The following is a 14538-nucleotide window of genomic DNA, read 5'->3' on the forward strand; positions in this document are numbered from 1 at the left end:
AACTGAGTAAAAAAATACTGTAAAATATTTAAATTATCAAGTACTGATAGATTGTTAAGTCTCGCGACAAGCTTTTACTATCTATATATTAATACGTGAGCCAAAAACTTTGTATCCATTTTTACGAAAAATGGAGAAACGTAGGTGAATGAAATTTTGCACAGTAATAGTTTATATGGTGAAGGAGTGCATCGAGCTAATATTGTTTTGAAATTATGCTTTTATCATACATTTTTTTAACAAATAAAACATTACACACACTACAACACACACACTAGGAAAAATGACAGATTTTTGAGTGACAAGCCTATACATAGAAATCATACTCTTTTATTTATGGTTGAAGTCTGTTGACAACAAGGTGACAAATTGAAAATGGATTATAGTTTTTTTATTAAATCTTAGATACTATAAGACAATGCTTACACGGCCAGTCTGAGATCAGCTGAGTCCCAGAGACAAGAGTTGAAAAAAATATGATAGTCAATATTTTTTACAAAATTTAGGCAGTAGTCCTAATGTCGTTGAAACTAAGGTCGAATTTCGACCATTGGGCGATCTCTAGTGATGCAAATTGTACAATAATATATTGAGGATTATAACTTAATAGTTAAAATTTTTAAGGAGAAATTTATTTTCTTCTTTTTTTAGACTATTTAAATAAAAGCTTTTTTTCAAAAAGTTTTTTGTTTATAATTTATTTTTTGTTTTTAATTATCTCTGGCTAGATTTCTGCATGACTAAAAATTTAATTTTCATTTAACAAAAGTGACCGAATTCAACTCCGGCTGTCGGTCACGTCATTTCACGTTACGTCACGTGATGTCACGTAAAGTCACGACACGACACGTAACGTAACGTCCCGTCACGACACGACACGTCACGTCACGTCACAACACGATACGACACGACACGACACGATACTATTTGAGTATTATTTTTCAATTTACTCTCAATGAGCCCTTTAATTGCAGAAGTGCTTTAAAATAACTATTCCCGTATGATGAGCCACCATATTGGATGTTGAATGACATTACATTCGTTTTCGAATTACTCTCACAAAGCCCTTTCATTAAATATCCATATTGTAGGACTGCATAGAAAATAATTATTTCGCCATCTTGGATGGTCAGCCGTATTGGATTTAGAGTGATGTCACATAACATATCGTGCATGGTCATCCAAACTAAACGCGTAAGCAAAATTTCAGCTCAATCGGTTAAATATATCTACTTCAAAATTGAGTTCCAAAATTCCACCTTAAGAGGATTCCACACCGCCATTTTTTCCATACAAACGCTGTCCCCTGTTTCCTCCCTGGATAATGCTAGTAGAGTTATAATTTTTTTCCTGAATATCTACGGCCATTAATACAATGTCCCTATGTTTTCTTTTTTTTCATAATTTAATTATTAAATAAGATATGAACGTTCAAAAACCCAAAAAAATGGCCAGATTTTCCACTGTGTTCAAACGTCCAGAAAACTGATTTGGATAGATTATACAAAAAAAGCAAAACATAGGAACACAGCTCAAGCCTTTTTTTAATCTTTAATGAAAAAAGTACTTAAATCGGTTTGGAGAAGGAATCAGGGGACAACGAATCGTTGATTTTCTGGATTTTCTGCAGTTGTCTCTATCGCGTTCTGCGGTATAGGCTTGAGGTAAGGGAGACAACTATAGATATTACACGTACTTTTTTTTCATTTCTCTAGCCGCTGTGGTATCCTCTTAACATACATACTTACATACATACAAAGCAAGTTAAATAAAAGCTTTTAATATGTAGATTTATGTCAAAGCATTTTGTATTATGTCAATATGTATACGTATACGTATGTAAAACATATTTTGGCTTTATGTTTATGGCTTTATTATAAAAAAATGTGTATTTCCGTCAAAATGTGGCTTTACGTCAAAACATGTGGTTTTACGTCAAAACAGTTAGTGGTTTGGTTTTAGATCAAAAGTAAATTTGGGTCAAAATATGCGACGTTATGCCAAAATTGAGTTTACGTCAAAAATGGAAGTTTTTATGTCAGATAATATGTGACTTCACGTCAAAAGGAGTAGATTTCCGTCAAAATATGTGACAAAGTGTTAATTTCTTACTTGTAGGGTTCGTCCTTCGTGACGCAGGACACCACTATGACCGCAGGCCCTCGGTGCCCGCGTATCTCTATGGTGGGGTAGGTCTTCCTCTCCGGCGTGCTGTTGCAGCCGGGTATGGAGCCCGCCGACCTGCCTTCGCACTCATATCTGAACCTGTGGGAGTACCATTGAGTTAACACTAGAATTAAACCCGGCATAATGAGAGCCCTCCCACTAAACTGAGCTTAAATCATGGATTATGTCATGCTTCGTTCGTTTTGCTACGTTTGTTTCCTGAACCTGTGGAGTACTACTAAGTTAACAGAATATATAAAGCTAGGCATGCAAGGCCCTTTCGTCTGGAATTTAATCATGGATTAGGTATGTCACTCTTTCTTTATCGTTCTCAGTATTAAAGGAAGAGAAGGAATTTTTGAGTTTAACAGTATTTAGACTGGTGCAGACTGCAGGCTGCATGTGGGCGTTAGTTTTTCCTCCTACCATAATCGTCAATATTTCAATGACATTTTAAAAATATTACGTTGCAAAAACAATACTTTAAATTATTACAAAAGCAATATGTTTTTACAAACTAATGGTGCACACTCATTTAGCAGACGATATCTTATCAATAATAATGAAAATATCCGACAGAAAACCCAATTAGATAATCCAATTTCTCTAATCCTGTGGCTGAGAAGTTTTATACAATATATCAGAGCAATCAAATACAAGCTTTCTAATTAAGAACATAAAATGAGTCATTCATTTCTACTCTCCATGTTACTTTCGAAATATATTTACCAAACATAAATGATCGAAATATTGAATCAAACATGAATGTCAGATTTTTTTTCTTTTTTTCTACGTCACAAATGTCACAACTGTTCGGTCTCTGACGCTATAATGCAGATTTTTACCAACCGCTACCTAAGGTTAAGTGGCAGTTGGTGAAAACGGGCACTAGATTTGCAATCCAAAATTTTTATTCTTAAGTACCCCGTACACGGTAATTCAGCATGACCATTCATTTACGTGAATTACATGCTGCATGATGAACGCTCATTTTTCATCATGCAGCATGATAATTCAGGAGGATAATTCAAGAGTATAATAATAATGTTATTTACTAAACTAAAAAAAAAAAACGTGGGAGAGCCATGCTTCGGCACGAATGGGCCGGCTCGACCGGAGAAATACCACGTTCTCACAGAAAACCGGCATGAAACAGCGCTTGCGCTGTGTTTCGCCGAGTGAGTGAGTTTACCTGAGGCCCAATCCCTTACCCTATTCCCTTCCCTTCCCATCCCTACCCCCCCCCTCAGGGGCGTCTTTCCCATAGGTGCAACGTGTGCGGTGCACACGGGCGCCGCGGTCCTAGGGGCACCGAGCGCCGCTCGCACTTGGCGCGCGCCCGCGCTGGCCGGCCGCCACGGCCCACGCTTTATTGACCAACGTAAAAAGAACTCCAGTTTGAAAACATTTTTGGGTAATTTTTTTTTAAAGAAGGCAGGTCTCTGTAGCCCTGACGTCACTGCGACCCATGAGGATCTATTGTGACTCCTTCGCACTAGAGTATCATCCCCAACCCTATACTGCTCAAAAATTGAACGATATGGTTGGGGTTGGTGCCACGAATTTCCTCTGTGGACGAGTATTCGTGGCGACCAAGGTGCCTATTCCTGCTCTGTAGTAGAGCAGGGCAGTCGAGGAGAAGGTGAATAGGTGTTTCATCCTCCTCTTCACAGAATCTGCAAGTCCTAAACAGAATGGGTATTTGTAGCATAATTTTTGTGTAATATCCGAAGCTCTTCTTATATTTGTAGAATTACAGCAAAGCAAGGCGCGCCATTAGCGGCTCGGCTTTTGCAATATAAATATTATAATCTTTATTTTTCAACGTGAAATGAACCTTAAATGTGAAAAGCACAGTGTTCTAATTTAGAAAACAAACTGTGACATGCTGGCTCTTCGGATGTAGAGAAGTTAGAGCTCTTCAATGAAATCGAATAATGAAATCGAATTAATACCAATGTTGTGATGATGTGATGTTTAATAAGTATATAACATGAAATTTAAAGTAAAATTGAAGTACTTAAGCGATATAAAATTTATGTTTTGGGGTTGAGCTTGTTAGGGTCAGTCAAGACATCATGGTCAAAACCGAAAAAAACTTCAATCTACAAACAAATAACAATAGAGTTTGTTATCTATTTATATAAGAGAAATTTGACAGTACCTATACTAACTTGATGTGCTGTTATAGTTCGTCTGGTGGAACGAAGGAAGCCACCGCTTAGAGTCCTCGCCCTCAAACGGCCGGACAAACTGTACTTTTACTTTGTACCCATTTCATTTTGACCGCGCGCGCGCTTCTTAGGGGGCGCTAGGGTAATGTTTGCACACGGGCGCCACATGGGCTAGAGACGGCCCTGCGGCTCCCCTATTACCCTATTCGCTCTTAAAAGGCCAGCAACGCACCTGCAGCTCTTCTGATGCTGCGAGTGTCCATGGGCGACGGAAGTTTCTTTCCGTCAGGTGACCCGTTTGCTCGTTTGCCCCCTTATTTCATTAAAAAAATATACAAAAATTTAATTGTTCTCAATAGTTTTTAATCTATACTAATATTATAAATGCGAAAGTATCTCTGTCTGTCTGTCTGTCTGTCTGTCTGTCTGTCTGTCTGTCTCGCTTTCACGCCAAAACTACTGAACCGATTGCAATGAAATTTTGTACACAGTTATTCTAGAGTCTGAGAAAGGACATAGGCTACATTTTGATGTGGGAAAATATCTTATTTCCATGAAAATATCGATGAAAATTACTTCGCATTGCGCGTGGCCAGCGCTCATCCCGGGGGTCCTGGGTTCGAGTCCCGCAGGCGGAACAAAAAGTTTTCAATGTTCCTGGGTCTTGGATGTGTATTAAAATAATATTTCAAAAATCTTAAATATATTTTATGTATAATATTATAAAAAATCCAGAAATGTATCGACGCGATGCAATGAACATTTTAGTTCTAATACGATTCAACAGATGGCGCTTTTTTTTTACTTCGTTGTAACATAGAACTAATCATACTTATTAGTTATTATGTTTTTGTTTATAGTTTTTAATACGTTAGAATATTATGTTTAATAATATTATCACTTGCTATAATAATAATCAATCTATCTTATCTTATAGAACTCCTACTGCATTTCTAAGGAGTTCGAGTGTGTTGTGTTGGCCTATATTCCATCCAGAAAATATTTTTACATTTTAATTCTAATATATGAAAACAGATGGCGCTTTATTTTTTACTTTATTATTATAACAGAACTAATCATACCTACTTTATTATATATTATTGTTTTTATTCATAACTAGCTGTTGCCCGCGACTTCGTCCGTGTGGACTTTAGTTTATAGCGCGCGGTGTCAACAAAATTTGTGTCAAATTTAAAAACTTTTTAAAACCCTGGTAAGTGGTACCCCTCTTAGGGCCGCGCAGCGCGCTACACCGGAATGGCAGCGCTGAAAGTGCTCGCCTCGCCGCTGCCATTCCGGTGTAGCGCGGCCCTTAATTAATCAAAATACCCAAAAACAGCTGTGCAGTATGCACATAATCTGTACTAATATTATGAATGCGAAAGTATCTCTGTCTGTCTGTCTGTCTGTCAGTCTCGCTTTCACGCCAAACACCGAAACTACCGAACCGATTGTAATGAAATTTTGTATACTGATAGTCAAAAGCCTGAGAAAGGACATAGGCTACTTTTTTACTGGAAAAAAGGGTTGTAAGGGTCGTAAATTTGTTCAAAAAATTCATAATAGATGGCGCCGTGCGTCTTCTACATCGCGCTGACGCTTGCTCAAAAGTCTTTCTATAAGAGGTGGTATCATCTTACATTTAAGTCTCGATTTTTTTCGATTGTTATATCTATTCTACGGTATTAAATAACTCAGTACTTTATCTGTGCAGGCAGTGACGTAACCTTAAGACCAAATTTCACCAACGACTGTTAAAGTTAATGCTCGAATTAGTATCACGATAGCTGTTTCGTTTTTCATATGAATGAAAGAGAAGACAGGATATTTTAACAAGCTGTTAACACTAACAGACGTTGGTGAAATTGGGGCTAAACCTATCAATGATAAATAGTTTATGGGTAAAGTTGTGTAATTGGGGGGCTAAATAAGCTTTAAAATTTGGCATAATATATAAAGTTTAACATACAAAAATGAAGTACTTATTGTTTGCACACTGCACAGCTGTATTGATTTAAGGGGTACCAGGGTTTTTTTATAAAAGCTTTTGACACCAATTTTGTTGTCATCGCGCGCTATAAACTGAAGTCCACGCGGACGAAGTCGCGGGCAACAGCTAGTTTATATTATAAACTATTAAAAACTAATTATTATAATTTATGTTATAAACTATTAAAAATAATAATTAAAATTTAGTGCTGGTGTCTGTACACGGGTGGCGGGGCTTTTGTCATAATAAACACACTCATATTATTAACAAGTTAATTAAAACTAGCGACCCGCCCCGGCGTCGCACGGGTAGGTATAAAATATATAGCCACTAAAAAACTGATTAAAATCGATAGCCTTCACGTGGGCTACTTCTTATCTGTGCCAAATAACATAAAAATTGCCGCAGTAGTTCGCGAGATAAGCCCTTTCAAATTATTTCCTCCGTTTTTTTCCGCATTCTTCTAATCGTCTTAGCGTGATAAAATATAGCCTATAGACTTCCTCAATAAATGGACTATCTAACACTGAAAGAATTTTTCAAATCGGACCAGTAGTTCCCGAGATTAGCGCGTTCAAGTTAGCCCTTTCAAATATTTTTCCACATTTTCATCTATTTCTTCGCTCCTATTAGTCTTAGCGTGATAAAATATAGCCTATAGCCTTCCTCGATAAATGGGCTATCTAACACTGAGAAAATCATCAAAATCCGTTGCGTAGTTTTAAAGATTAAAGGGAACAAAGGGACATGAGGGAAAAAAAGCGACTTTGTTTTATAATAAGTACTAGCTGTCCCGGCAAATGTTGTTTTGCCTGTTTACCCAGTTTTCCTGCTTTTCTCTTGAAGTTTTTCTGATTTTTTTTTGTTTTATAAACCTCACGGAGCCCGAGACCTTTCCAACGAATGCAAAATCGTCGAAATCGGTTCGTGCGTTCTGGAGTTATAGCGTCAGGAAGGAAATCCCGACTTATTTTTATATATTAGCTGTGATATTAGATAGATACAGATATGTATTGAAAGAAGTTACATATCATAACACTATATTGAACAATAAAACTAAAACGTAAATTAATAAACTTAAAAATTAAATAAAAGAAATGCGAAAACAAGTTACCGCGTGGAGCTCGGAAAATTAATTTCGAAATTCAGAACAGAAGAAAAAAAACACATACCTATTATATCCGATAAGTATATATTTTTTTAATTTATGTTTAGGCACAGAATATATATTAGTAGTACCAAGTATAGGTTAAACATTTTAAGAAACATTTCAGTCTAAACTCTAAACTGCCAAAAATTAAAAAAAAAAATTAGCTCGAATAAATGTATAATTTCACTAAAATATTTCACACACCATAATAACGGAAAATAAACAAAAAAAAACTTGAGAGGTGTCAAAGGACACCCGGGCTTAGATAGGTATTATTTCTTATGTAAGTAATAAAAACCTGTATAGGGGAACTGAAGGCAAAATTGTATATTTAAGGCAAAACTCGTCTTACATCAACAAATATAGCTTTACTATTAAATTTTTTATAGAATATCTTTATTATTAATCACTCTACAATTCCTATTAATCACACAGGCCATTTTGCCTGCGTGTGAAGGTAAAATGGACCACGGTAAAGGGCAAAATGGTCCCAATGCATATGTCATTTGGGGAATACCTTTTACAAATAAATGTTGTGTATAACTAAACTACAATGTGCCTAGAGGAGACAAATCATGCACTGCACCCGTCTTTTTTGTTTTTAGGTTTTCATGAATAAATGTCACATTTTGAAGTTAACCGTTTTACCCCTTTCATTCTTTAAATACTATATTAAAGTTAAAATCATGCAGAACACTGTGTCATATCATTAAATAGAAAATATTAATTACAACAAAAGTGCGGACTGGTCAAAAATTGTGTTTTTTTACATCAAAATGTGAAAAAAATATTTAACCGCAATAAAAATCCGCTGTTCCGTATGACAGTTTCGCCGGCAATGAGAACGGGAAGGGCCCGAGTAATTAGTAGCGTTACCTAGCAAATAGATGGCCCTAGTAGGTTTCAAGTAATTTGACCGTTCCGTTTTGCCTGCATGGTCCGTTTTGCATGCAGTTCCCCTACACTCAAAAATAGACGTCGCTTCACCGCACTGTTCAATGCCAGAGAGGAGGAGAGAAACAAGCACTACCGCACGGCTTACAACTATTTAGCATTTTTGCTATAGTTTTTAAAGTAACTAGTATAACATGTAAACTGGATCTTCGTTCCATCCGGGTGTCCCTTGACACCTCTCAAGTTTTTTTATGATGATAATCTTATTCATTGCACCTTGAATAAATTATTGTACAAATATTTCCGGTTTCCCACACCGGTTTCGGTGACGGTGGCCGGTTTCATTGAGACCATCCCACAGGAGTAATTTTATAGTGCTCAAATGTGTGCACAGTACACAAGAGTAGGTATACTCTCTATTCCTTTTACTCTCCTAGCCCAGTGGGCCGAAAGAACGACACGACTGGCGAAAGATCAGGCGCAGGGCCGACTTTTTACATGCCCATCCGACGCATGGATCATAACTTGTCAGACGATTAGGTGATCAGCCTGCATTGTCCTAACCAATCTTGGAAATAAAATATTGTTTCCAACGCGAGAATCAAACCCACGACCACGCTAAACCACTGGACCACGGAGATCACGATACGTTCTTGTAAATACTTACCGACGTTTTTTGTATAAATTAAATTGAAAAAGTTATTTCATCATCATCATCATCATATCAGCCTATATTCGTCCAAAAGTTATTTATTAGCAATAAAATATTATATTATGGCAAAATATATTATTTGATTTATTAATTTTGCGCACATTAACAGTTTGTATGCCCTGTTCAAAGAAACGCATATTTTTTTTAAGTGTTCGGGAGCACCACCCTGGAACTGAGTTGTCCCATGGGCATGCCGATGACATGCCGATCGCGCGATCCGCTGCATTATTGCATGACGAAAAATTAAATCACTTGTAAATCAATGTACAGCACGTAGTTTGCATGTCATTCGCGTCATTCACTACAATAAACGATCATGCGTGAATTACAGCACGTCACTCATGTCGTGCTGAAAAATTAAAGAAGTTGTCATTCAATGTACAGCACGTTGTACAGCACGTAGTTTGCATGTAATTCGCATCATTTACTGCAATACACGATAATTCGTGCATTACAGCACGTAATGCATGTAATGCAGAATTACCGTTTAGCGAGCGCATTAATCAATTTTGCTATCTAAAATGCAGGCGCGGGTAACACGGAATTGACATTTTTTTATCAGTCAACAAATCTTGATTCCACACATGACACAACTCACTACCCCTCAGTTCATTGCCTTCTGCCGGGTCATTATCAGCCAATCAGGCAACCCCCTAAATACATAAGTAATAAATATTTTCGCACGTTTAAACATTATTAGAAAGATATTATAGTTTACAATGTTACTGCAAAATATGGGAGATTAACTCATTACTTAACTTTAGTTTATTGAAGATTTTGACATGATTTTCCGTCAAATTCTTTATTAAAGTAATCTATATCTATATATTAATACGTGAGCCAAAAACTTTGTATCCCTTTTGACGAAAAATGGGGAAACGTAGGTGAATGAAATTTTTCACAGTTATAGTTTATATGGTGAAGGTGTGCATCGAGCTAATATTATTTTGAAATTATGCTTTTATCATACATTTTTTTAACAAATAAAACATTACACACACTACAACACACACACTAGGAAAAATGACAGATTTTTAAGTGACAAGCCTATACATACGAATTATACTTTTTTATTTATGGTTAAAGTCTGTTGACAACGGTTGACAACAAGGTGACAAATTGAAAATGGATTATAGTTTTTTTTTTATTAGACAATGCTTACACGGCCAGTCTGAGATTAGCTGAGTCCATAGACATAATGGCTGAGTCCCAGAGACAAGAGTTGAAAAAAATATGATAGTCAATATTATTTTTAGGGTTCCGTACCTCAAAAGGAAAAAACGGAACCCTTATAGGATCACTTTGTTGTCCGTCTGTCCGTCTGTCAAGACCCTTTTTCTCAGGAACGCGTGGAGGTATGAAGCTGAAATTTATATCAATTACTCAGGTCTACTGTCCCTTGAAGCTGTGAAAAAATCAAACTTCTAAGCCAACGCAATCAAAAGATACAGCCGTTTATGCCGCAAATTTTCGACACTTGCAAGGGAATCAAAACCTACAGGGTGCTTCCCGTGAACTCAGAATCTTGAAATTTGGTACGAAGCAACGTCTTATAGCATAGATAAAGGAAAAATTACGAAAACCATAAATTTTTAGTTACATCACATAATTTTTTTTTTTTAATAATTTTAAACTTACTACCCATTTCCTCATAAACGCGTAGAGGTATTAAATTGAAATTCATACCAAATACTCAGGTCTATAATACCTTTAAGCTGTAACAAAATCAAACTTCTATGTCAACGCAATCAAAAGAAACAGCAATTTAAGCTGCATATTTTGAAACTCGCAAGTACTCGCAAGGGAATCAAAACCTAAAGGGTACTTCCAGTCGACCTAGAATCTTGAAATTTGGCATGAAGCAACGTTTTATAGCACACATAAAGGAAAAATTCCGAAAACCTTAAATTTTTAGTTACATTACAAAATATATATTTTTTAATAAATATAAACTTATTACTTTTTGTACGGAACCCTCGGTGCGCGAGTCCGACTCGCACTTGGCCGGTTTTTTTTTTACAAAATATAGATACTTAGTAGTCCTAATGTCGTTGAAACTAAGGTCGAATTTCGACCATTGGGCGATCTCTAGTCAATATACGCACTCGGAGACAATTATTTGCCGTCTTTGCGGCCGCAAGAATTAAAACAAAAGCTGAGTTCAGTATCTTATAGACGAGATATTCTAGTTACCCACATAACACACTCGAGACCACAAAACCGCAATGTGCGCCCTATAAACATACCTAGTGAAACACAAGAAAAACGCCATATCTACTTACTTAAGATTAGTATAAATCATTGATTTACATACATAATCACTACCAGGAAAATGATCAACGCAACTGTCATGTATGGACAGAAACAATGATGACTGCGTCAACCTTTTATTGCATTTTTTCTTTTTTGCATTTGAGATTTGCATTCTTTAGTATCGATATTCAAGATCCGCCTCGACCTAGTGAAAGTGATACGCGTGTGCCGGTTACCTTAATTTGATGTAATAAACGTTTTGTTTTTAATTTATATGTACAAAGGCTATTAAATACGAAGATAATTTATATTTGATATACTTACTAGAATAAGTACCTATATTAGCTAACCTAAGACCCTACCCAAAAACAAAATCGGCCAAGTGCCAGTCTGACTCGCGCACAAGGGTTCCGTACCGTTATAGAGAAAGAATTATAGAGAGAGAAGCCCCCATTAATTTTTTAATTTTATTTCAATATTATTATTAATTATTGAAGTACACATCTAAATAAGGCTTTTGTGAAAATTTCAATAGCCTACCTGCTGCCATTATTAATATTGAGCAGAAAAGGCCAAAAAAATCACGTTTTTTGTATGGTAACAAAATAATATTAATATATTTTAAGGGAGGCTCCCTTAAAATATATTAATATTATTTTGTTTTTAATTTTTTTTTTGCTATAGCGGCAATAGAAATACACAATCTGTAAAAATTTCAAAATTTTAGCTATAGCGGTTCTTGACATACAGCCTGACGATATAAAGACATACAGATAGACGGACAGACAACGAAGTCTTAGTAATAGGGTCCCGTTTTTACCCTTTGAGTATGGAACCCTAAAAAGACCTAACCCTCATTTGTTCGCGTGTTATGAGTTATCCCCCCTTAAACTCGCCCTGAGTATATTAAACGATACCCTTGTTATTTTAACCGTGAGTAGATCAAGCTTTTCAAAATTACAGCATAATTTGTTTACGGAAGAACATTCGGCCACTGGGATATATAACAATACCAATAGTAGCTCCTTAACTTTGAGGGTTTCTACACACTCGCTCTGGACAAAAGCCCATTGCCCATTTATCTACTCAGTACCTACTCACTACTCATATAAATAGTCAGTACTCAAGATGCATCTCGGTCTCAAGACGCGGTTCGGCTCTATGATTGGTCCAAAATTTGACAGCCAACTAATCACAGAGCCTGAACCGTGTCTTGAAACCGAGATGCATCTTGAGTGCTGCCTATTTATATCGACCATAGAATCATACCCGGCCTCTGATATGAATTTTCCTTGTACATATTTCTTAACATTCATTTCTTGTGAAGCCAAGGAGCGCAGACGCAACAATCAATAGGAGGTAGTATCAACCTTACTTCTCTGTGCTGTACCGATTGTTCGGCGTGGGAACTTTTACTATTGTTGCACGTACCAGTAAGATACTGCGAACTTCACCTAAACAACTACTGGCCGAAACAGTACAACCGAAAATCCATAGAAAAACTGACCGCATTGAAGTGGAAGTCAATGTTTTTCGTGTTAAACAGTAAACACCTAACGTAATCTGGGGGCACGGGAGTGCCCCCGCCAAGATAAGCCAAGCGAAGCGCGCAAGGGCACTACCTACCTTTTCTCGAAACGTTTCGTCGTATTTTTGAACCCTCGTAACTTTGGTTTGAATAACGCCAAATAGTTGAAATTTTTAAGATATAATGACACGGGTATAGTTATTAAATGCGCAAATTTTGAATATCGTAGCTATTATACTTTAGATTTTATAGGTGTCCAAAAATCCACAATTTGGTCACTGACTCACCGATCATCAAAACTGTTAGGGTACTTTCTGAAGTCTTAGAAAGCTGAAATTTGGTATGTAACATAATATTAGTACTGAAACAACATAAAAATTATCAAACCCAACTTAACCTATATCCGTACCATTAAAGAGCAAAATTAGGCAAAAATTTGTGTTTTTTGTATGGGAGCCCCCCTTAATTTTTTATTTTATTTTAATATTATTATTAAATATTAAAGTAGACATATAACTAAGGACTTTGAGAAAAATCAAGTACCTACCTGTTGCCATTATTTATATAGAGCAAAAAAGGCCAAAAAAATCACGTTTGTTGTATGGGAGCCCCCCTTAAATATAAATTTCATTTAGTTTTTAGTATTTGTTGTTACAGCGGCAACATAATCTGTGAAAATTTCAACTCTCTAGCTATTACCGTTCTTAAGTTACAGCCTGGAGACAGACAGACAGACATCGAAGTCTCAGAGGTAGGGTCCCGTTTCTACCCTATGGGTACGGAACCCTACAAAATGAACCAAAAGAAAAAACAACGTAAACCAGCTTACAAAAAGAAATGAAATCCCACCAAAAACATTTTCATGTAAAAATGTTGCCAAGATGAGAACATAATATTATAGTTCGTCGTGTCAAAAAGTAGTGAGATCTCATGTAGAGCCAAGTTTCTAACCTTACATACTCAACCCTAAATCTAAAAACCTTAATTTTACCCTAAAGCACTGCAAAATATTTGATAATAATATTATAATGTGTCAGCCGCACGATAAGAATCTAAAAACTCTACACATTAGTCAAAATCGGTGGCTTGGCCATTTTGTTATTCGCCAGGGCTTTGGACTTAATACTAAACTAAACTAAAATATACAGTAACCAGCTGTTGCCCGCGACTTCGTCCGCGTGGACTTTAGTTTATAGCGCGCGGTGTCAACAAAATGTGTGTCAAATTTAAAAACTTTTTAAAACCCTGGTAAGTGGTACCCCTCTTAGGGCCGCGCTACACCGGAATGGCATTCCGGTGTAGCGCGGCCCTTAATTAATCAAAATACCCAAAAACAGCTGTGCAGTGTGCACATAATCTATACTAACATTATAAATGCGAAAGTATCTCTGTCTGTCTGTCAGTCTCGCTTTCACGCCAAACGCCAAAACTATCTCTGTATGTCTGTCTGTCTGTCTGTCAGTCTCGCTTTCACGCCAAACGCCAAAACTACCGAACCGATTGTAATGAAATTTTGTATACAGATAGTCTAAAGCCTGAGAAAGGACATAGGCTACTTTTTTACTGGAAAAAAGGGTTGTAAGGGGGTGAAAATGCGTAAATTTGTTCAAATTAAGTTAGTTCCAACAGTTCATAATAGATGGCGCCGTGCGTCTTCTACATCGCGCTGAC

At 36.6% G+C, this 14538-nt stretch overlaps 1 protein-coding gene across 5 annotated transcripts in view; it reads right to left on the reverse strand.

Annotated features, from left to right (window-relative positions):
• The window catches only part of LOC121737408 (embryonic polarity protein dorsal-like), a 64800-nt gene that overhangs the window by 17915 nt on the left and 32347 nt on the right, over positions 1–14538 (reverse strand). For all 5 annotated transcript variants that reach the window (XM_042129111.1, XM_042129104.1, XM_042129090.1 and 2 more), the window contains one exon: positions 2113–2265. In XM_042129111.1, coding sequence (XP_041985045.1) covers positions 2113–2265 — 153 coding nt within the window. The remainder of the gene's footprint in view (positions 1–2112; positions 2266–14538) is intronic.

The sequence above is a fragment of the Aricia agestis genome, chromosome 2 (assembly GCF_905147365.1).
Source record: "Aricia agestis chromosome 2, ilAriAges1.1, whole genome shotgun sequence".
NCBI classification, from domain to species: Eukaryota; Metazoa; Arthropoda; class Insecta; order Lepidoptera; family Lycaenidae; genus Aricia; species Aricia agestis.